Here is a 25829-nt window from a genome sequence, read left to right as displayed (position 1 = left end):
AAACAAAAGGGACTCTTCAATTAAATACTGTTGTGTTACAGAAAAAAAAAAGGACAATTAATAAAATAATGTGTTGAAATAATTTAAGCTTTATTGTGAGTGATGCCAAAATAATTAACCAAATGGTTTGACGTTGAAAAGCCAACCTATTTTGACAACTAGACTATTAGAATGTGTATATGCTTGTAGTCTATTTAAAAGGATAAATGGGCTTTCAAAAGATCCACACAAATCCGTTTTAGACTATATCCTCTTAAAAACGTTTCCTTCCAAAATCAATGCCTTGAGTTATTAATTATATGGCCCTGTGCCTAAGCCGATAAAGCTGTAATGCCATGTGAGAATTGGATGCGCTTCAAATTGACTTGGAGCATTAACTATTAGATCTAATAATCCATGTTTAGAAAAAACGCCACGATTTTGGATCACTGCATGGCGCACATTCTGCAGCAAGACACTATAGGATTGTTAACGAGAAAAAGTTTGTCCATCCAAAAGTTAATGTAGCCCCAGTTTAAATCAGTGCACATTACAGAAATCAAGTGAGCTTTGTGGAAACCTCCAGTCACTGTCATCACTGTCTTCACCCAATACAAAACTAATTATGACAAATGATAAACGTTAACAAAAAAAAATAAAAACACAACTTTAAAATTATTATAGGCACCTCAAACAAATATGTAGGTAAAGTTGTGTTTGATGTGCAGCCTATTTTAGCAGTAAAAACGTCTATGGGCCTTCTCTTTGTTTGTTTGAACCTGTGAATCAGTTGGGCATAGCGTGAACTTTAATTTAGCTGCCAAGTGGTCTCAGGTGTTCGGTCATCCCTGATTACAAGACCGGTGAGGCGTATCGCAACCAATCAAAGCAGAGAACCAGAAAATCAATTTTAAAGGTGTTAAAAAGTTCGCCCATATAACCACCAGATGGCGCTGATGCACTGCGCTAACGTGTTGCTGGTCCCTGAGCACGGTGCGCTCTCTGCGGCCCCTGATGGAACCGACGGATTACAAACTCCAGTTAAGTGGCGCACTACTCCTCCCCCTGCTCTACTCCTCCTCCTCTTCCTCCCCATCCTTTACCCAGAGTAAACCTATCAGGCGCAAGAAAGAAGCGCATCCTCATCGTACCTGCCCTGTGGGAATCAGAAAGCATCTCTGTGAGGCTGTCAGCGCCAACACCGGCTGAGCTCTGCAGTGTAAGGGGGGAAACATATAGCCTAGACAAAGACAGTGAGGAGAGGGAGATGGGTCCGGAGACTCTGATGTATCCATGATTGTCAACTAAACGGCGGTGAAGTTGTTCGGCTCCGCTCGGATCTTTTCTCCAGGTCGTTCAGGTGAGTTTTCTCTCAGCAGGAGAGAGCAGCAGCAGCTTGTATGGTGCATGTTTTACCTGGTGCATGGGAAAGGCTATTTCAAAAACAAGTCTTGGACCTTTTTTTTAAAATGTGATGTGAGTAAAAATACATCCTTTGATTTAATGATATTGGATATTTACAACCTGCTGGGAAAAATGTAGCCCACTTCATTATTCATGTATTCACTGTGTGACTTTTTTGTGGATGTATCTATTCATTATTCAGTCGACTGAATAGGGTTAAAATACTTGCATTTTCACCAACAGGCAACTGAATATTTGTACATTTAGAGTGTCTTAGAAGTTTCTTCAAAAGACAACTGGAAAATACCTTGTAGGCTTAGAGCAAGATATGCTTTCATTGAATTCTGTCTATAGAGTGTCATAAGACAAGATAAGCCCTATGAAAGGGGAAGATCTTCTGTTACTTTCTCTTTCTCTTACCTTTTTTTGTTTATTTTTCTCTCTTCCCATCTTCCTAATCCTCCCTCTTTCAACCTTCGGTCTCCCTCACTCTCTCCCTGTTTCTGTCTCTCTGTCAGCTCTAATAACACTGAGTTCTCGACACCACACTGCTTCACTTCTGATACTCCTTTCTGTCTTTGCCCGGACGCAGCCTTTTATGTGTCCACTCCGTCTTCAATAGCTGTCACCTTGCATGATTAATATTCCATACAAGGTTACATAACATGTCACATAGTTTGCTCATGCTGCCTGTGCTGTGTCTGCAGGCCGATTTTATCCCTCTTTGTCTAATAATCAATATGTGACAGAACAATTACAGGATACTGGATTGTTATGGACCTTCTGGTGGTTGGATCAGTAGTGTCACATCTGTCAGAATAACTTTACGCACATGAATATATAAAGGTGAAGGATGAGACACTTACATGCACATTTAAACACACACACACACACACACACACACACACACACTCACACACACACACACACACACACACACACACACTCAAAGTCAAGGCTCAGGGCAATCGAGCTCTTGTATGATTGATTGTTTCAGTTTGGAGAATAGGAGCGGACAGAGAGGAGCCGTGAATGATTGTAAAACATCTTACACCACATAGCAATCAATTCAGACTATTCTGTCTTATGTTGGTAATCCTTTTTTAATTACCTATGTGCATGCAAACCACTGTTACATATAATTTAGCCTATAATTCACAAATGTTACTTTTTCTTTGGAGGTGACGTCTATCTAGAAGAATATAGGGGAAAAAATTGTCATTTTCTACAGTAATATATTTTTTTATTTTTGAAAGATGCAATTGTTTACAGTTCTTTATTCATAATTATTGGGGAGAGTTTTGAAAAGTGTATTCATAAGACCATGGGCTGTCCTCACCAAAGCATTTAAGAGCAATAAAAAAAAGTTGAAAGTCTTAGCATAACCACCATTTGGGATTCCCCCTTCTTCCCAAATCTATGCCAGATCAGGTGACGTAGTTTGATTGAAAATGCTTCTGTCACCTCTGGCAATAATTCAGCCGATCAGTCGAAGCTGTACTGTAAAGGAAAATCCTGCACACAGTTCCTTTTCAGTAGTTACAGCAGGAGAGATCTTGCATATCCTCTGTCAGTGTCATCTGCTGTCAACCGGAACAGACAAGCATCAGCTGCTTCCTATACACACACACAAATCTGCGCACATACACACAGAATACCACCATGCTTACACTGGAGCACATCTCTGTATATACACCACCTTCATACAAGTTTGCTGTTTGTCACACACCTGCCCTGTGGCCCGGTCCCCGTCTCTGTCTCTTTTAACATAGTCAGTTTCTGTGTGTTTTAGCTAAAAATAATCACCAGCAGCCAAATACATACGGAACATGAATTATGAAAAAAAAACAGAGGCAGAAAGAGGAAGAGAGAGGCATTCAGGTCAGAGTCAGACCCAGTTCCAAGAGCTCCTCTCCCTAAGGATGATACTACCAGACCGCTGCATTAATATTCAGTTTGTACCATCTAGCACATCAGACCTGTGGTTGTTCATTAGCCAACAGCAACTGGGCCGCCAGCTAGAAAAAAGCTTATATCCCAGTTCTTTGTGTGGACAGGGAAAACAATTGTATCTCATTCTACACATTTTGTGCAATGATAATATATCATAGTTGAAGTATCTGGCAGCTGTTTCCTTAGGCTTTTTGGAAGGGTGTTTATGTTTTATTGATAATGCATAAAAGCCTTAAAGTAAACTGCTGTGACTGTAATTCGTTGAGCAATGTTTTAATGTTTCTTTACAAAAATCAAGCTACATTCAGCAGGCATAAACATAGAGCCTGGCTTCATCATGGGTGAAGCAAAGAGCTTTAAATGGATGGAAGTTTTTTTGATTGTTTCCACCGAATACAATACACTTTCTACTTACAGAAGTTCCCTGTGGTCATCACGAGTTCTGCTGGGTTTCATAGCAGTGAAAGTGCTAGCTAAACCTACATTTGGCTCACACAGTTGACCTTCACAGATAGATAACCCTTTAGATTCTGCCTTTGGTAGCAATAAGTCAATGTGGCAGCCATCTTTGAAAGGGGTTATAAAATAAATCAAATGTTACTGGGAATCTCTATGTCACTGTACAAGCTTTCTCACAAGATTACTGTGATTCTCTATATGGGGAATCACAATAGACTCTTTTAAGCTCGAGCATTTTGATAGCCTATTAAAACCTGTCTTTGACTTAACAAGTGGATCATAAATACATGTCTAATGTTTGTGACAACACAATAAATGACATATCAACTAGTTATGAAAGACAAAAATAAGTTTGGAAGTGGAATTAATTGTGAAGCACTAACACTAAGCTAACTTGCTATTCAAAACGTATTCTCCATAGTCGCTTTAAACACAGCTGTTTCTAGTGCATCTTATCTCTCTTTTTTATCTGTTTTTGTTAGGTGGGTGGAAATTACATTTAGTCACGAGAGTTGATGTACCATTAACGACTTTAAAAGTAACTATTAAGTGTCTGTAATCACATTCAAACAGGTGCAAGCTAAACTAGAATCATGAAACACAGGACATGATGGAAAACTGTCCATTGTGCTGCCATTGGAAACAAGCTCATGCAGCTCATGGGACGATGCAGGGCAGGGGACGCACCTCTTCACTGAGTCAAGCTTAGAGCTGACTGCATACCTTGATGCGGTAAACTAAAATAAGAGTGCAGATTAGTTCTAGTCTGCACCTGCCCACATGACTCTGAGAAGAGTTTTTAATTAAGCAGAATAATTGAGAACACCTGTGTGGGTGTTTGATGGATGTTCGGGGCCTTTAAGATTAGAAGAGTTGTCCCTTCTCACACATTAAGTATATTGCTGTGTGATATTGACCATTACTGATGAATAAAAAATGCCTGTGAGACATTTTTCTACAAGCACATTTCCTCTACTGAAATTAATGTCTCTTATATGATAATTTCTCTTGTAGTAGTTGGACTTTCACGATGTAGATGGTAGATATTTTTAGCCTTTGACCCTAGATGTATTCAAACTTCTTTTGAAAATGTTGAAATGTTTTCACATTATGAGGGCGGATGTTTGTGTCACAGCGATTAGATGCTTGATAGAATTCTATTTAGGGACTGGGAACAATATACAGTCTGTGGAAACCTGAGGAGGAATACAGGGATTTGTTCTAGTTACTCAGCAGAGTATGCGTGTGTGTTTGTTGTTTGTGTGTGTGTGTGTGTATATGAATGTGATGTGTACATGCTTTGGCTCAGTGCTTTTGTTTGTGCTGATCTGTACAGCAAAAGTGCACATACATTCAAGCCCACGTTTTCACTGCCATGTTTTTAACGCATATGTGCATGTGTTTGCATTAAAAAGTGTAGTTTGCTGTGCATTTGTGTCTATTTTTGAGACATTGTGTGATATTCTGTGGCTTCAGAGTCCTGACCTTGAACAGTTTGAGCACTGTCTGCTTAGTCAGGGCCACTGCACCTGCTCATGTCAAAGCAAACAACAGTGACTTCTATTTCTACTGCAGCATCTATCTATCTATCTATCTATCTATCTATCTATCTATCTATCTATCTATCTATCTATCTATCTATCTATCTATCTATCTATCTATCTATCTATCTATCTATCTATCTATCTATCTATCTATCTATCTATCTATCTATCTATCTATCTATCTATCTATCATCTATACATCTATGTATACATCTATACATTTATGTACATATTTCATCTAACCCTATTGTTTTCCTCTTTTTCCAGTGTGTGATTGGGCTTTGAAGATGAGTAACATCTACGAGTCTGCAGAGGCCACACTGGGCTTCATCAGCTCTCCATGTCTGGCCAAAGTGGAGCTGAGAGTGGCCTGCCGGGGGATCTCAGATCGAGACGCCCTCTCCAAACCTGACCCCTGCGTGGTGTTGAAAATGCAGTCACACGGGCAGTGGTTTGAGGTACAGACAGGAAAGGGCGGTGCAGAGTGAAGGGTAGTGGGATGGGGCAGTTTAAGTGTGTTGTATTTATTTTGTAAAATGAAGGTTGAACTTCAGGCCAGCCCAAGCTTATATTTTAAATAACTTTAACTCACTTCTGGCAGTCTGATATACTGTGTATTTGAACTGAGGTTATTTTTGACCTACTTTTCCTTCTTTTATGTTAGAATAGAGCCCTCAGCAATGATGTTTTGCAACGATTCCCCTGTTTTATAACATATTTATGACTTTCCTTGACATTTTTTCTTCTTCAGTTGTTTAGGGATTCTGAGTCAGCTTCAATGGAAACATGTCTTAAATATAGCCATTCAACATTTTTAACATTCAATTTTCTTTAACATTCCTTAGTTTATACCCACTTGTCCATGATCCTCTACCCCAGACAGACGGAGAACACAAGTGTTTCAATCTGCTCCTCAGATGAATCTTTATGAATTTCTCACTTGCACTTGAAATTATTCAAGCACATCATTGAATTCATGTTTTGGTAAATGATTGTGTAATCAATGACTTACGCTCTGGTGCTGAGCTGTGATTGTGTTGACAACCCTCTCACACTAAATTGCAGGTTATAAATAATGGATGCTAATTGTCACGGAAAGCAACACCAGTCTTTACTTTTGCAGATGTGTTTATATGTTGAATTTATGTATCCAAATGTTGGCATCGTTTTTTTCAGCCAATGTAACATCTCCCAAACAACCAGTCTGCCCCAAAACATAGTTTCCTCTCCATCCTTGGCAGTTGTTATTTGGCTCATTGGGCTTTAAGACAACTTCTTCTTCTTTATATCAGCTGTATTTTACGAGACACTGGAAAAGGTGAGAAGGAAGACAGAGGAGAAGTGCTGGACACAGGGCAGGCGGATTCCCCCTGTCATGCTCTGGTTCTGATTTTCATTTTAATTTAGGTATTGGGGGCATCTAATATTTTATCCAGCTTTTATTCTGAGAAAGTCATGTATTATATTTACTATGCAAGCTCACAGAGTCAATTAGACAACACTTGCACAAGCCTACTGGTTTGTTTGTGTGTGTGCGTGTGTGCGTGTGTGTGTGTGTGTGTGTGTGTGTGTGTGTGTTAAGAAACCTCTTTGTGGGACATTGACAAATTTTATCTATGTCCATTGGTTTTAGAGTCGCTTAATTGGATCATCTTTCAGAGGAAAAGCTTAAGCCACTTTGTTTGTGTATTTGTGTTTGTACGGGCGTGGATGTGTGTTTGTTTTGTTTTGTTTTGTTTTTTTGCTTTAATGAGATGCCAGCCTATTGAGGTAAGTGTCAGAAAAAGGCCAAATCTGTTTGTGTTTCTTGTGTCTGATGATAAGTCATTCACTTTGATGTGTGTGTGTGTGTGTGTGTGTGTGTGTGTGTGTGTGTGTGTGTGTGTGTGTGTGTGTGTGTGTGTGTGTGTGTGTGTGTGTGTGTGCGTGTGTGTTTTTGTGCCAACGGGTTATCAACTATAAAAGAGACCCAGTTGTTGCTGCCTGTGTTGAATGTTTTGATTGCAGTGTTGAGACGGACTTTTGTTTGGCTTTTTCTCGACGCCTTTCTGTGACAGGCAGTTAGAGTGCAGAAAAGGTGAGATCAATGGTACAACTACAGTCACTTCTTTGTGTAGTCAAAGCGCTTGTGTGATTTAAACCATCAAAAAGAAAAATCTATATTCCCAATACTCAAGTTGATAAATGTGAACAATGTGGTAATGGGGTATTTGTGGTAATTGCTCCAATATTGAAAAGTCTGAAGAGGTTCGTAATCAATGAAGAGTGGTGCTCTGTTGAATGTTAATAGAAATCTTGATGCCTCATTCGACTTTTGGACGATTATAAAACCTTAATTTATGTTTTGAAACTGCCCACTATGAACTTGAGCCGTTTTATGACATGTTTTTTCCACTCTTCCATACCCTTATAATAAACACAAATGATTCAAAGATATGTATCCTTTTTTTTTAGACTGGCACTGACAGGTCTGAGTGTTGCTGATAGCTAGTTAGAGCTTCACCTGACTGCATCAACATGGTGTGAAATCATTACCATTAAATCCAGACCTCTATCCAATGGGTAAAAGTTATGCATGCTGAATGAGAAATCATTTTTGGTTCAAATAAAACAATTTTAATTATGTTCTGCAAGTAATTTAGACTAATTTTGAGATCATGATAATGTAGGAATTTATTGCACATCCCTATCTAGAGGATAAAGAAACCATAAAAATGGTTGTAATCATTGTTAGTATTTAAATGAACTTACTAAGACTAACTTGGAGTTGTGTACGTGTGTGTTCATGCTTTTGCATCGCTTCTTTATGTTCATGTGTGTTTGCAGGTTGACCGAACAGAAGTGATTCGTAGCAGTAGCGGCCCGGTCTTCTCTAAGATCTTCCTGGTGGATTATTACTTCGAGGAGGTGCAGAGGCTTCGCTTTGAACTGCACGACATCAGCTCTGGAAACAACGGCCTCAGAGATGCTGACTTCCTGGGATCCATGGAGTGCACCTTAGGACAGGTCAGGGACATGTTCTGTTAGTACATCACTAATGGTGGGGATCGTAGTTTTATAATTATTATTCTTTTATTCCCTGTCCCCATATACACATCTGAACATTTGTCAAAAGACCAAGAAATGAAGATGAGCTGAACATATTAGTACAGGTGACTGCATTATAGGAGTGAATTATTGTGTATAGTAACACTAACTTCATAAATTCTGTTTATGAACATTCTAATGTAAACCATTGAGAATAAAAATTGCAGGATGGATTTTATCGTCCTTTTAAATTATGTTTAGTCTGTTGGGATATTGAATGTAGGTATCGGGTATGCTACTTTAATTATTGGGTGAGAGAGCAACTTCAAATTAGGGGGGCAAACTTTTATCCATGCATGGAATCCTAATGTGATCATTTTACTCAAGGTCACTGATCTGCATTTACACTCAGCTGTCCTTGAGTCCTTGGTTAGAAAAGTCCAGAGGGTCTTTTAAATTATGTTTCAAAGCACATTCTTATTTGCATGTGCTAATTACTACGGCCTTGTTTCCCATTTACTATTGTTTCCTCGTTTAATGCTTTAATTGTAATCAATATTTCAGGATTTCTTACTTGTATGTTCTTCAAAAATAACGAAAAGCATTTAAAACAAAAGTGTGATTGCAAGAGTACTTATTAACAAGCCAAGTGAGTTGATTTCGGGAGATAAACAACTCAATCACACTGAGTGGAATGACAGAGGGAAGGCAGAAAGAACAAAAAGTAAAACATGTGCATAAGAGTTTGTTTCCACTTCTTATCTTCTCATATTCTTTCTCACATGCACAATTTTTGTGATGGGCTGCATGTGTGAACGCAAGCAGACACATTTTTCACTCCAACTTTACATGAACTTTCCCTTCCAGCCCTGTCAGACTGAGCTGAAAAAAATATATACAGGAAAAATCACTGCGACACGTGGGAGCTGATGTTTATGTTTATATCCTACGAATGGTGCACCACCACAGACAATCTCAGTGTGCCTAATGAAACTGCTTACGTTTTCTTTTCCCCAGTAGGTTCTTCTCTGCTCTTTTCGGGATATTGTGAATATGTCACATGTAGCACTGATATAAAGGCACATATGACAGAGATAGTCTCCGGTTGCGAGGGACATGTGTGAACGAGCAGCTCAGGGAGATCTGTAGGAGCAATCTGCTGAGGCTTTCTGCAGCATAAAGCTACTGGATTTTCAACACTGGTGAGAATAGAGATAATTGACATGGAAAGAAGGATTTTAAAGGCCAGAGCCAGGGAGGTTTTGAATCTAAATAATATGGTGCCAACATTTTTATGTGGTTCTCAGCTACAGCATTTTTGATAATATAGCCGATCAAAGGTGTTGTTAAGATAAAAGACAGCAATAATGTTAATACTGTAAGAAAGCAGAAGAGGCACGCATGTAAAGATAACAGAATACCATTAGTTTCATTACTGTGTCAGTTCTCTTTTGTGTGTACATTGGCAGACCCCTCCCTATCCCATAGGTCCTGTTGTCATTCCTGTGACATGCACACAGGGAAGAAATGTCACAGACGTATTGTGTCAGCATTATCTCTATACACAGCATACAAGCACAAATACAAAACATGGGTTTTGAGACGATCTTAATGTCTGAGCTATTGTGTCTTTCCTTCAGGATGAATAGTTACATAGTATCTTATCTTCCCACCTGTTATGTTCTTTAAAAAAACTATTGGAAATGTTTGAGCATGTAGCAGCAGTAAAGCCAGAAATAAAGTATATCTCCAGAGTTGGTGAAGACCAAATGCAAAGTCGTAAATGGAATAAATATTGGATAATTATTAGGTTGCTGGAAAAAGAATGAATGATAATGTTGCTGTGTAGCTGGCTGATGTGTAACTTTACACACCAGGAAATTGAAAGGCATAAACCATTTCCATTTAGAGAGATATTCTGCAAATTCAGAAACACTTGCATAAGTCCGAAAAAAAATACAACCAAATGCAGTATGTTCTGTCATTTGCAAGTCACAATTGAATATGTCAAACTGGTTTAAGAACAATTTGTTTGTTTCAGACTATTTCACGCACTTCTAAAGTGCCATTGTTTTTGAATTTTTCAGTCTGTTTTTCGAAATGATCATTTCGACTGTTGCAGCACCATTGCACTCATCACCTATTGTACATAACAACTTAGTGACTATCCAGACATTTTATTGGATTTTTTTGGGCCATTAATGCTTGTATTAAAGATTTATTTTTAGTCTTTTTTATGTCATTATTCAGGGAGAACAGTGGACAGGGTCGGGAACTGGGGTTAGTAAGAGAGTGGGTAATGAAGTGCAGGATAGGAGCTGTGGTTCAGATTCCAAACATGGCCACACCCTTCAAGGGGATGTTCATGGGGCGTGAAACTAACCACAAGGCCACCTGTTGGAGAAAGTATGGTGTAAGGGTGTGGGAAAGACTATAGCCTCTGCACATGGGGTCCCTGATCCATAAGTTGAGCTAAACCAGTGCTAAGTAACAAGTTCAGTTCTTACACCAGTTTTGGAATAATTATTTTGGGTATTTGGCTCTTATTAGATAGGACAACTTTAGACGGGCAGGAAATGTTGGCAGAGAAAGTGGGGGATGACACCTGTAAGTAACTAATAAATGATTAACTTCAGGTTTGAATAAAGTTTGAGGCAGGTAATCTTTCCTCTTTCTTTAGGAACTGATCTATAATTAGTGTGCTTTATCTAATATAAAACGTATTTTGGCAAAACAAGTCTCATTGTTAATTCTTCTGTGGTGAGCCTCATTGAGACTCATTAGAATCCCTTTTTCCCTTTTGGTTGGTAACTCTGAACTGCATCAATTGATTTTATGTCATTAAAAGCACTTCCAGAACTCCTAATCCCACTGAGAATCAAAGCCACACCAAAGCATTTTGTAGCTTCAATATGGTTTTATATCACTGTTTGTCTTTTTCTGAAGTATGTACCCAGTACAACTCACACACTATCCTGCCTCCACATGTAGTAGTAGAATACCAGGCCAGGTCAAAACAGTAAATGTGAAAAAGTGTTTGAGCTGGCAGATCAAACCAGTGAGACGATGAGCGAGAAAATTACATCTGACAGGTCCAGAGAGAGAAGACTCCCCCATACTGCTTTATGTCCACTGGGTGTGTAAAAAGGCAGAAAGCTAACATTAAGAAAAGGAACCACATGACACCGTGGTGACACTAACAGGGCAAGCTGTCTGAGAAGAAACATTGTGATTCTGTGTTTCTTGGTTTCAGATCGTCTCTCAGAGAAAACTGACCAAAGCTCTTCTCAAGCAGGGAAACACTTCAGGGAAGTCTTCCATAATGGTATGACAGCACGTTTTCAAAGTCAGCTACACACATACACACCCAAGCACACAAGTCAAGCATGCACCACCTACTGCACTCAGACACTCTGAAGATAATTAATTTGACGACATTGCCTTTGCAGTCTGCTCTGTTCCTCATTTCCATCTCATTTTCTCTCACCTCCTTGTTCTACTTCTCTCTCTCGCTGTCTCCTCTTCTCCCCCTTTTTTCCCTCTTCCCCCCCTTGAAAGGTGACAGCAGAGGAGTTGTCGGGTAACGACGATTACGTTGAACTCTCCTTCAGTGCCCGTAAGCTCGATGACAAGGTTTGTGCAGAAATGTGTGCGCTTTTAAATGTGCCGTTCTACTTCGAATATGGTGAAATAACGTTCAGAAAATGGAATCAGGCAGGTGTATATGTGTGTGGGTGAAGAAGTGTGTGGGCGGAGAGCCGTGGGAATCAGTAATGAAGCAACTCGCACACAATACACAGGAGTACAATCTGGCATTAGAGGAGGCCTGGTGAGATAGGTGGCCTTCCTCGTCTACCCCAGTAAGCCCCCTTTTATCTCAGCACACAGAGATAACTATTCATTTTCAGCCTCTACACATACACACACACACACACACACACACACACACACACACACACACACACACACACAGAGTCATGGATGACTAACCCAAACAAGTTGTGCCTTAGGGGAAAGATGGGAGAACCCCAGGGAGGGGTGGCTAAATTGGAGAGGACAGGAAAGGAACAGGTGAAAGAAAGAAGAAAGAATACAGAGAAAACCCGGTTCAAATGATGATTCTGTCAGAGTGTGAATGATTCATGGTGATCAAAAGCTGGTCTGATGCAACTCCTTACACGTGTTCTCCCTCCAAAGGATTTCTTCAGCAAGTCTGACCCTTTTCTGGAGATTTTCAGAATAAATGATGATGGGACTGAGTCGCTTGTACACAGAACTGAGGTTATTACTTTTACACACCAGCAAACACACACATATGCACACTGTTTTCTTCTTAGGCCTGTTATTAACAAAACTCTATGATGTTTTCTGCACTGGTAGACGATCATGAACAACCTGAGCCCAGTTTGGAAATCCTTCAAAGTTTCTCTGAATACGCTCTGCAGTGGGGACCAGGACAGGGAGCTAAAGGTGAGTCAGCAGGTGGTTTCATTACCAGTATTGATATTGGTCTTGAACACTGTAGTGTGTAATCTGATGATGGTTTATTTCATCTGTTTAATTGTTATCTTAATATTATGATCACCTTAAGAAGACCTTTGTTCAAAACATTGTGATTCAATAGTTTTTTTTGGCATTGAGCAAGAGGACGGGCAAACCTTCTTCTATTACTTAAATATATATCTATAGACTGATATCTCTATCTGCATGCAAGTGCAGCTTTCAATCTGATTTTTTATCTTTATCTGACAAAAATCTATGTTGCAAAAAACAATTAGCGTTTGAATTTCCTGACTCCCTCAAATACATCAGAAATTATTACTCTGTCTTCTTTTGAAAAAGAAAAAAAAAGCCTTTAAAAGTTGGATTCTTCTCCTTTAGGACAGACTGACAATATTTGCGTTTTCCTTTTTTTGCAAATCTGAATTATGATGTGGATATTTTTGTAAAGCCCTAATTGCAATTAAACCACAAGACATCAGAGTCTTTATCGGGCTGATACCGCTGAGGTAGACCAGAGTGAATCCTATGTGTAACAGACTATTTACAATGAAACTGTGACTCTCCCAAAACTGATGAACAGGCGCTACTCTGGAAGATGCAATGAACCAAGAAATTAGAGTTTACTTTGCAGACATATCTGGAGGGAGACATTTTGCTTAACTTTCAATTTAAACAGACTTCTCATGAACTTGGACTGTAAACAGAAGGGGTCTTGGCTTGAAGTCTTTTAACGTTGGTCTCTTTTACTTCCAAAAGCATTGCAACGTCATGCAATTTTACCATAATTTCATCTGGAACAATACATTATTAAGTATGCTGAAGACGCAGCTCTCTTGGCAGTTTTCCCCAAGGAAGGCACATTTAAGTTAGAAAGAAGTGTCAGAGACAGCACCTGGAGTCCTGCAGGCGCATCTTTACAAGTGTGCTCCTGTGAAGCCTACAACTGTAGAGATTTGTCAAACCTAAGCGTTACTAAAGTGCCAAACAACATAAGTATTTAGCTGAATTAAAGTGAGTCGGAAAGCAGCCTCAGGCATCTCCGTCCATTTTTCTTCCCCGACTCACGAGTTGAGATCAGGTCATCTGCCTCTTTTCCTGATGTGTTCGCTGTAATATTTAAAGAGCCCGATGGGTGTGAAAGAGCTCAGTGGTCGTCCTAAACTCTCACCTTTACTTTCCTGACCTGATCCGCGAGTATGTATGTGTGTCAGCACACCAAGCTCCGAACAGTTATTCTTTTCCATGAATAAACATGAGATGTGCATTAAATATTCAGAGGCGTCTTAACTCTGCATGGCTCCTGACAGCAGGAGAAAGGGCTCTAACACCCACACACACTTTTACACTCACTCACACACACACACACACACACACACACACACACACACACACACACACACACACACACACACACACACACACACACACACAGATGCTTGCCATCAGCTGTGGTTTCCAGGGCTACCTGTTTGAAGCATCAGAGTGAGAAATGGCAGGGCAGAGATTTCTATTCAGTCCAGTGTATCCTTTTCACTGGCTCTTAACTGACCAATACATAAAAGTATCAAGCTCCTGTGCCGACACTGTCCGTCTCTTCCTTTGAAGACCGTTTTGGTCTTCTTTCACTCTCTCCATCCAACAGTTAGCACGCACTGAATGGAACGACGCCTTTTCATTTTCCCATCACTCTCTCTTGCAACTCTCTCCGACTTGAAGAGGGCGTGAAGCAAGGCTGCAACAAGGAGCGCTCTTTTCCTCGCACGAAATCACTGTCAAAACAAAGACGTACACACATTCAATCCCAGACAGGAGCACACACGATGCTTCAGGTGCAGACACTTGACAGCTGAAGTGGAAGACAGGAAATGAGTGGATTACTGTGGGTCATTTTAATCAGTTGTTGTTGAATTAGTTCTGATCGATACTTGTTGCTACAACCTCAGACGAGTAGGTCACAAAGGTCTCATTCACAACAATAAACCTTCCTGACAGGTAGAATCCCTTTTCTGTGTAAATGAGTGTCTCTATTGACTGACTGTATTGAATATTATTGATCACTAAAACTCTGTGAGTCTCTCTGAATTGATGCCTTTTGTCACATTGAAAATAACTGGATTGTTTCTTTATGAGGTGTGTATCCTTGACCCACTGACCCTGCGTGTTTTACTGAAGATTGAAGACATTTTTCATCTCTACGAGAAACGATCACGCCTAAACACACACACATGCACACACATAAAGCTGTCTCTTAAGCCACGGCCCTCTCAGCATCCTCAGATTAATATTTCACCGCTCCATTGCCCCCCCACTAACACCACCTTATCAATCATTCAGCATGGCATTTCCCCCATGCCAACAGCGTGTGTGTATTTAGACAACAATGTTGCACCTATGCTCTAACTGAGTGAGTGTGCGCCTGTGTTGTACTCTTGTGTTTCTTTGTGTTTGTTTCAGTGCACAGTTTGGGACTGGGACTCAAATGGGAAACATGACTTTATTGGGGAGTTTCAGACCACTTTTAAGGAGGTGAGAGCGGAGCAGGAGGGCAAACAGGTGAGCACAAATGTGCACATTTATTAGACTGAAAGCAAGCTTGATCATTGCTGGATTTAGTTTTAAAATGTTTGTAATTGTGGCATTATAAAACCCTCAATAAGTTGATCAGCTCTAAGATGAAAAACAATGTCCACACATATTCATGCTAAACTATTGTCATACACTTTCATAATCATAGTCATGAAGAGCATCAATTAATAAAAAGGTAGATGGATTAAAAGCTTTTTTGTATATCTATACTTCTTTTTAAATTCAGATGTCTTGGTGTCAGAGGCCGAGCTTATTCAGCTAGTGTGTGCTTTTCCACATTTACAAAACATGTTTACCTAAATACATTTGTGTGGCTTTGTTCAATGTTTAAGTCTCTCATTGTTACATGATTATAATAATGACTCTCCTTTCTATTAACCACATGTTGAACCTCTAACATTAACATAAACATGAGTATGTTTGTCTCTGTTCAGTGGGAATGCATCAACCCCAAATACCAGATAAAGAAGAAGAATTACAGAAACTCTGGCGTCGTCATTCTCAACCATTGTAAGGTGAAGTAACACAATATGAGTCTCAGTCACTTATGTTTCCTTTGAGTTGATTCTTGCAGATCAAGTGAGCTGGCGGTGGTGAATAATTATTGATTTTATTATAAATTAAAGGTGCCCATTGGAGTTTTCTTCAAGACCAGCATCCGTTTTTTTTATGTTTGTTTCTCACAAAAATGTATTTTGTCGAGGGTATCTATTATACAAACATGTCAAACAGAGAACTTAACTTATGAATAAGCTGACAGACAGAAAACAATAATGTATAAAGGGTTAGTATATTATGTAAGCAATTACAGCCTATAAATTCCTTTCTGTTTTGAAACACTTCTATTCGGCAATAAAAAAGACACAGGCTATACATTTCTTCAGTCTTTCCCTCTCAGCTCACAACATACATTTGGCACCGATCCAAATATAACTCTGCTGTTATGAGGTGTCTTACACATACACACATGTATTACAGTTACGCTTATCCCAAAAGAATAATTTACCTCAGATGGTCGATAGATTTATAATTATTTATCCACAAAGTTAACAAGATGAATGAACATTTGTACTAACAGGCATCATTGGTTGATTGCCTACAGATTTCTTCTCTGGCTTTATTGGTACCTCGATACACTTTTTGGTTCATTACCTCCAACAACAATCACTGAATTAAGTCATGTAAAATCAGTAACAGGAATGTGTATCCCATCTCCTGTAATTTTGATACATGTGAATCACCAGGTGTGACACACTCTTGTGTAAGTACTTGTTCCAAAATTGTGCCATTTTATTTCCCATCTGTCAAATAATTAGTTTATTTTTTCACAATTTAAAAGTCAGATAACATTGTAAAAATGCTTCTTTCAAAAGTTAAACCGTTAATGTTCAAACATCCAAACATTATATTTATATTGCAGGGAAACAAAACAGAGAGAAAACAATCTTTTTACAAGTTGTAATGTTTGTAATTTTTTGTCTTGCTCCATTAAAATCACTATAAAATTATAAAATTGTTATCAGTTAATTTAATTTTCCAAATTAATTATTTCAGCACTAATTTCAAGCATCACTGCGCATGCACCACAGCAACATCCAGCTCATCCAGCTCTTATCATATCCGACCTTGAATCAATGCCGCAACCCTAATTGAAACATTTTCTTTCACAGATAATCAAAATGTATTCCTTCCTGGATTACATTATGGGAGGCTGCCAAATCCAGTTTACTGTGAGTTTTTTTCAAATATAATCTCCTAAGCATTTACAGCAGCATGTCATTGTCTGTCCATGCCCACTCATGCAGTGTGCGAATCTATCCCAGGTGGCAATAGACTTCACAGCCTCCAACGGGGACCCCAGAAACAGCTGCTCCCTCCACTACATCCACCCCTACCAGCCCAATGAGTACCTGAAAGCGCTGGTGGCTGTGGGGGAGATATGCCAAGACTATGACAGGTATAAAAGCCTCGCCATCCATCATCATTTTAGCTGACACACCTACACACACAGGGACACGCACACACACTCATCCACCATAGATTTTCCCTCCGAGGAGCAAATCTTCTACATCAAGAGTTTTAAACATGTTTATCATGTGAAATGTTTTCTAAATCTTCTGCTCTCCATGGGCCTCATTTACCAATATATGTGTAGGAATGTTCCTGCTTTGCATACAAAAGAGTGCAGGCAATATGTCTATCGGGAACAAGAGAGTCTGTCTTTAGCTGTTTACATGTTTGTAAAACAGACGCATTCTTAATTGACATGCATGTTCCTGCTATCTTAAATCACTACACTACCATGCACTAATACTCTTTATAAGGGTAAAAAAAACAAACGAGAGGAAGTGTTGAAGTTGTTCAATAAGAGAAGCATGCTCCCTAATGGAAACACAACAAATAAACAAAAAAATGGATTTAATGACACAAGAAACTGAAAAAAATAATCTGATATGGAAGCCAGAAGAAAGCTTTTTTTCTCCCTTAGAGAGAACTTGGCAAGAAAAGAAAAAAAAAAAAAAACAACACTGCAATAATCAAGCTGGAAAGTTTTGTGTCTCCTAAGATACTATTCGTGCTGTGGCTCAGGTATATAAAACACATAGGTTTGACATTGGAGCAGCTGGGAAACAGGAATAAAAGACGACAGGGAGAAGGTAGAAAACGAGGACCACCGGCTGTGTCAGCACAGGATGCAAACCTCCCCTCATTACTGGACAACGTTCACATGAAGGATAATAACGAGAAATTTATTCAAATGCAAATAATGAGAAGTTTGTTGAGAGGGATAATTTATTTCAAAATGGAACAATCATACTTACTATTTGCTGTGTTTTCATAATGAAACCAAAATTGCATTCCCATTTAATTCAAAGGAAAATGGCATGACACTGGGGAATTAAGAGGTTTAAATATTGTTCTTTTTTTTAACCCTTTTTAATAAATGTGTTTTTATTAGCTTTTATTAGCTTATTAGTGTGTTTAGTTATGTGTGTGTGCATTTTCTAAAACACTTGGGCCTTCATCAGTTGTGCGTATGGATGATCTATAGTAGCTCTAATGTTGTTCTTAGTGTACCAAATTCAGGTCATAAAACAGGCATGAATCCTGGGTCTTTGACTAAACTGTTAGCGCACAGTTTGTGACGGGGGGGTAGGATGTTATGGTTATTGCTTGTCTTTTCCTATGTACCTTTCTCCATCTTTTTGAATTGTCTCTCTCTCTCTTTCGTTCTCTTTCTTTAGTGATAAAATGTTCCCCGCGTTTGGTTTCGGAGCTCTGATACCGCCTGACTTCAAGGTAAGACATCAGAGATTGTGTGTATATGTGATAGCAGCAGCAGCAGCAGCAGTAGGGGGGTGTTCTGGCTACTTGAGATTTTAGATATCTCTCGCTGGCACAGCTTGCCTTTGATCAACATAAAACAAGAAAGCATCTGTCTGTAAATGTTGTGAACACGTTGTGCTGAGTGCTTGCTGTAAACGGCGCTCTGTTCTCTGCCCCACAACAAGGTTTCCCACGATTTTGCAGTGAACTTTGATGAGGACAATCCTGAATGCGCTGGTGAGCAATCTAACACGCAGACACGTTAACACACATGCTGGCTCACACACAAACACTTAACTTCTTGACTCCCAGAAACTTTCTCATTCATGCATCACAGAAGGACCAAAACACTCCTCCAGTGTCGCTGTATTCCGTTTTCTTCTCACCTCTGCTGTCAGTCCCATATTTCTCTCCCCGTATCTATCCCCACTCTCCGTTTTTTCCTCTCACGCACAGGAACATGCTGAAACACACGCACACACACACATACAGCTGGGAGATTTGTCAAGTACTTCAGACTCGAAGATACAGAGAAAAACAACACTCATCTGTATGTGTGAAATGGGCTTGTGCGCCCCTCTCTCCACACGCTGCATTCCTGCAGAGACAGCCAGTGCGTCTCAACTTGTGTTTGTGTGGACTTTATGGGATTTTTCCCAACCAATCAAATGCTCTAACCTGGGTACAATAACACTGACCCAATGAGATCAGAACAACATCATGTAGAAATATATACAGGAGAAGAAATATTTCAGCACCTGTTTGTGTTTCAGGGATCCAAGGTGTGGTGGAGGCCTACCAGAACTGCCTCCCCAAGATTCAGCTGTACGGCCCCACTAACATTGCTCCCATCATCCAGAAAGTGGCCTCGTCTGCCTCAGAGGAGATGCACACCAAAGAGGCCATGGTGAGAGAGACTATGAGGGAAAAAGTCTACAGTCTTTAGTTGCTGTTTGATTTTGGCTCACAGTGAGATAACAGGAAGACAGAACAGAAATTAAAGGCAGAAAAATAAGATACAGCGAAGGTAAAGGATGGAAAAAAAGGAACACAGAAGGAGGGGAATAAAATAGAGGAAGGAAGTGATTGATATTAATATTATTCCTGTCATACATTTTGAGTATAAATTCCTTTGTGCCTTAATGCTTCCCTCTTCCCTTTGGCTTCCTGCTGGATCAGAATGAGTTTTATTCAAATTAGCCTTTGACAAGTCACCACTTTTCAAATTCATCCAACACCTATTCCTCCTTCTCTGCGTCCTCCCTTTGTCCCACCCACAATTTTTTCCCCTCCATCTTTGCCCTTTAGGAATACTTCATCCTCCTGATCCTGACAGACGGCGTCATCACCGACATGGCGGACACACGGGAGGCCATTGTGCATGCCTCCCACCTGCCCATGTCTGTCATCATCGTGGGCGTGGGCAACGCCGACTTCACAGACATGCAGATACTGGACGGGGACGACGGGATCCTGCGTTCACCCAAGGGCGAGCCTGTCCTCCGGGACATCGTCCAGTTCGTCCCTTTCAAGGATTTCAAACATGTGAGTTGGGGTTCGGAGGTGAAGGGGAGAAGTCTTCAGGGCTTTAAGAAATTCATTACAAGCAGAAAATGTGACTTTTTTTCAGGGAAGTCATGCAACATCGAGACAAATTAGATTGTTTACAAGAATTCAGCAGCAGGAATTTTGTCACACATTTTTTCTCTAAAAGCTGTTTGCCAGCTATTTTTGTTGCTTGTGTTGCTACTGTTTAAGAGCAGGACTAACTATAATGAAGCTCTTTACTTTCAGTCTTAAGCAACCTAAAAGTAGAAGAGAAATGTAATTTAGGCATTTTTGAGTATTTAAAATAGGGCCATATAAGTCCAATTTATTATTATTACTATTATTCATTTCCTAGATCACAACGTTTATCTCGTCAAAGTCAAAGCTAAACATTTCAAATCATGTAAATCAGTGCTTTGTGTCATCCCATGAGTCAAATCAGGAACTCTACAAATCTACTGAAAACACAGTGTCAACACAAGGCTCATGTAAATTACAATAAATACTTTACAATGCCAAAACATTCATTTGAATGTTCTCAGACAAGCCCTCCAGCATCTGATTAACTCATGATCAATGCCATATCCTTTAATAATAAACGTAAACACATAAACTGTGGAATCAACTTTCAAAATAAGAAAACAAAAACAATACCTATAAATAAAATAATAAGCTTAAAGTTTACCATTTAAAGCTCCTGTGAGGAGGTTTTAACTTGTAATAAAACAGAGTATTAGGAATCATGCCTTTTCATTGAGCTGCAGCAAATATGACCATCAGTAAAAAGATTGACCCCCTGAATCCAATAGTTCTATGGCTAATTATATGGCTTTGTCCTCTACTTTACATGTGTGCTGCTTGAATGAGATTTTTTATAAGCTGCAAAAAAAAACATTTTTATACACCCAAATGCCGACCATTTGCTCTACTTTTTGCTATAAGTCAGAACATACATTGTTGTTGTTTTTTTGCCAAGTGGGTATCAACACAAGCTGCTGTTACTGCTCGCTCGTACATCCTAATGGGACAAATGGCATCTGCTGTTGGATAACAGTCCCAAAACATAATCAGTGCTTGAGATTGAGGGGTTTTTTTTTCACATTACTGAAAAATGCTGGCTTTGCATGAGCATGCTTAAAAAAAGATGTTGATTGTAATTGCTCATCACTATGTGGAAATGTGTGATCACAGTGAAAAAGGATCAGATCAAGTACCTGATAGCAAAGCTCTAATATGATAGGGATATATGTTTCTCTTTACAAAAAGGTTTCCTGTTTGTGCAGACAAACCTAACTAAAACTTTTGACTTCAGTAGTGGCAGTATGTGTTTGCTTCTGTTGAAGGCATGCAGTTCTGTATTCAGGGGTCGATTGGTTTTCAGTGTGTGGTTTTCAGTGTGTGGGCGTAATATGTTTGGCGTGCTCGTCAAAACACATCAGCTCTCTCCTCATTGTGTGTTTTGTGTAATTTTGTGTGTGCATGTGTGTGCGTGCCCTCACTCTCTCGCAGCATTAATTCTGTTTGGCTTTCACGGAGCGTGTTTGGCTGGCTCCGTTATGGTGAGTTTGGTCAGTGACAGGTTGAGAAATCAACCAATTACATCCCAGCTGAACAGGAAGAGAGGAGGGAGAGGGAATGAAGGAAGGAGAGAAGGAAAGAAGGAAGGAAAGAAGGAAGAAAGGAAGGAAGTGAAACATATAGAAACATTTCGGCCAAGAAGTATATAGAGAGAGAGCGTTTGATGAGGGAAGAATAAATCCAGAGGAGAAGACATGGAGAAAAGATGGAGGAAGAGTTGGAGGGGGGGGGTCAACAGGAGACCAGAGCAAAAGACAAAAGGGAGCAGGGGAGTGTGTGACAGAGGTGGAAAGGTGATTTTCTGCTCTGTCGTTTCTTTTCAGAGGGGATTAGCAGGACAGAGCTGCTGTGTGACAGGCAGAGTGGGAGGATAACAGGTAGAAAGGAGGGCGGAAATTGGGGAGGGGGGGGGGGGGGGTGCACTTTGATGATGCATTGTCTCTGGGAATTATGTGAGACGCAGTACGACAGACCCTCTGACTTTGAGGATTCTGAAGTGTGTGCGCGCTGTGGGAGCAAGTGTGTGCTCGCTGTCATGTGCCCTGGTCTTAATTACTTGTGAGTGTGTCAGCGTGTGCGTGCTTGTGTGTTCACTGGAATGCCTTTAGTGGTTAAACACTAAATATTTAATTAACAGACTGTACTTTTACAAGAAACATCTACTATTTCTCCAGTTCATTTGTTTTCAGCCCGCTGGTTCTTTGACAGAGTACAACATTTAACATTTCATTAAATAACAAAAACCTGCCCTGTGTGAAGACAAAACAATGCAGCCTACATTATCTAAGGAGATTTTGGGTTTTTGTTTGTGTTCCTTTGAGTTATTCACTGCATTGACAGGGGAAAAGTCCAACACAGATTCAGAGAAGTACAAAAATAGCTGTCCCATTGATGAACCCCTTCTCTCTCATACATCCCAAAAACAGATTCAAACTCCATATGAATCTAGAGGACAAAATATTATAAATAATAATTAGGGACTACAATTGTAAGTCCTATACTGTAATTGGGGTTAATTGTCATCACAAAAGAAATTAATAAAAAATAATAAAAAGGGTTCATCTACTAGGTTTTAAAATTTCAGTAAGAAACATAATCCCTTTCCGTGAAACATTTAAAGGATGTCTTAAGCCCTCAGGTATCTAAGACTTCAATCACCCCAAATTGTTATTGCGATCATTCAAACTCTTCCTGAATCCATAGAGTAAGTATCCAATAACAATCATTGCAAGACTAATAGTAGGGTCTAAGGGACATGAAATAATTCTTTCATGCATTATGTTTTTATAGGAATAGACAGAATGTGTTGCGTTTTCCATGGGCACAACTATAAACCAGCTGCAGTACATAAAGTGACATCTGGGATGTTTTTAGGCCGTCAAATGAGCCTGTCTGATTAAATCAGTCTCCCAAGCTCAGACCTCTGACAGCATCAGGTTCAACAGTTAATCCTTGAACCCCGCATGGCCAGTGATGAGTGTTGTTTTCTTTTTCCTTTTGTCTTTCTTGTTTCTCTCTCCGTCTATGTGTGTGTGTTTCAGGCATCGCCAGCTGCACTGGCTAAAAGTGTACTGGCAGAAGTCCCCAACCAGGTGGTGGATTACTACAACGCTAAAGGCATCAAACCCAAGTGTATGTCAGACTACGAGTCCACAAGGACCTTCAGCCCCTGACAATGAAAGATCGCACACACACACACTTACTGTATATATATATCATATATATATTCTTAATGTATTGTATAATACATATACACATGCAAAAGCACAAGCACAAGCATTGACACATTCAAGTACACGTACATACAGTAGTCTAGCTCAGAGTTTTAGTTCGTTCTGGTGAAACAATTTGAACTACTACATTGATGACAATTGCATGTTCAGCCACAAAGGCAAACCGGGCAAATTATTACTATCTTCTGTATATCTGACAAATGTTTATAGAAATAAAAGCAGTCTTCTAAACCAGCATGCGGACTGAGACCATTATAGCCCACCCAAAGAAATGACACTCCTACCTTATTTAGATAACTAGCAAGTAAAGATCTGTGGGGAAGAAAAGCCAAAAAATATGTGATGCACAGATGTAAAAAGCTTAGAATTAGCATTGCAAATGTTATTTATGGGAATGGTAGCGCCTCTGTTAGTATACTGCATAAATGCATGCATAATTCAGCTCTTGCTAATATCCAATCTCCGGTAGCTGCTTGCTAGTTATGGAATAAAGTATCTCTGTCATTTGAGTGACATTCACGGGTTATTTTGGGTGTTTTTTAGGGTTTTTTTCTACAGGTTTATTTGAGATTTTGCTAAATGGAAATGAACAACAGAAAAATTGTAATAATTTCTTAATAACCTTCTTACATTGTAAAGAGTTTTGGAAGGATAGAAAAAGTGTGTGTGGTGGACACTCATCTGTGGGCTGAAAACTGTTTTTTCTGTATTCTGCATGTTGATTATAATAAAGACGTTTTGGTTATATCACTGGACTGTAATCTGTACTTGTTTGTGTACAAGTTTTAAACCTTGTTGTCAGGACATTCGAAAACAATGGGAATTCACTTTTTGAGGGACATAAAACACTCAGGATAAAGTTTATCCAGTAGGTTTGAAACTTCAGATAAAGGAACGTTCTGAGTAATAATGGTATATGGTATATTAGGTATGTGATATATGGCCAATTTAACAAATAAATAACAAGTGGCAGCTTTTTAATTTAATTATTTTAATTTGGCTTGTAAGCTTCTGTCTCTGGTTTTTACTAGGATAAGATAGGATAGGATAGGATATTACTTTATTGATCCCCAATGGGGAAATTCGGGCATTACAGCAGCAGCAGCAGCAGTGCACTATACAGTACATTCAGAGCATTTTGTTTTTGGGTAAATCCACTGACATCTCTTTCTATCTCAAGGACAGCCCTGTTCTGGTTAGATAAATCACAAAAGCCTGGTACTTTGAAGTGCCACACACTTCCTTTTATAGAGAGGTAGATTATATAAGTTATTTTTCCTTTTCATTTAAGATTTGAGATTTCATGCTTGTACTGAATTGTATTGTTTTGCTGATGAACAAATTCAATAAAATACAATATACACACTCAAATAACATCGGCTCGGCACACAGGCACCTTTATCCACGACATTTCTCTTTTACTCTTTCTGTGTCCCCAAGACAGGCATTAAAATGCAGGAATAAATTCCTTCCCTAATTTCCATATAGTTAATTAGGGAAAAATCAAAGTTGGGCTGTCCAGAGAGAGCTCTCCATATGTGACTCATTCTCCGGCAGGCATATCAGTAATTACTTATATGAGCCTCCTGATGTCAGTTTGAGATGCACCACATTCATCGGGAGGCTTACAAAACAGCATTACCAGTTATAGGGGAGAAAAAAACCTGAACAATAACTTCTGTTGAATTGAAGCCCAACATAACTATCCTAAGCATCATACTTGATATCCCATACCATTAAGCTATAAGTACTCATGCACAGCTATTACTTCTACCATCAATATCTTTATATTATATCATTATAGTTACTATTGTTGTCTCCTCAGTTACAGATCAACCCAAAATGACACTGCATAAAACAACATCAGGCCATCAACAAAACAACAAGTTACACTTCCACTTAAAAACATAAACAAAAAGAAACAGCACACATCATCATAAACTGTTCATGATACTGTTGTTGTAGTATCCCTTTGTTAATCTTTGTCCAGTTTTCTTTAATTGTTTTTTCGTGCTTAGAAAATCTTTACAAATAGCGTTTGAACTGTGTAAATAAATGATGATAAATGATTCAGTGACTAAGGTAAACAGAAAATCCAAAAACTCACCATGAAATATGGATTATTTATTATTACCATTATATTATTTAAAAAAAACATGTATTTTTTTTAACTGAGTTAAATCCTCTG

At 39.2% G+C, this 25829-nt stretch overlaps 1 protein-coding gene across 1 annotated transcript; it reads left to right on the top strand.

Annotated features, from left to right (window-relative positions):
- Positions 1–68: 68 nt before the first annotated feature.
- Positions 69–24388, top strand: cpne4b (copine IVb). The gene is made up of 16 exons (XM_079368227.1): positions 69–1339; positions 5607–5797; positions 8166–8345; positions 11620–11691; positions 11925–11999; positions 12564–12647; positions 12747–12836; positions 15324–15422; positions 15890–15970; positions 17126–17185; positions 17279–17412; positions 18701–18755; positions 18968–19019; positions 19556–19689; positions 20091–20327; positions 23450–24388. The coding sequence occupies exons 2-16, from the start codon at positions 5627–5629 to the stop codon at positions 23579–23581; spliced, it is 1656 nt and encodes a 551-aa protein (XP_079224353.1). The 5' UTR covers positions 69–1339; positions 5607–5626; the 3' UTR covers positions 23582–24388.
- The last annotated feature ends 1441 nt before the right edge of the window (positions 24389–25829 follow it).

This window comes from Symphodus melops, assembly GCF_947650265.1.
Source record: "Symphodus melops genome assembly, chromosome: 18".
In the NCBI taxonomy this organism is placed as follows: domain Eukaryota; kingdom Metazoa; phylum Chordata; class Actinopteri; order Labriformes; family Labridae; genus Symphodus; species Symphodus melops.
Note: the sequence above shows the minus strand (reverse complement) of the source record. Positions and strands in the feature narration are given on the sequence as shown.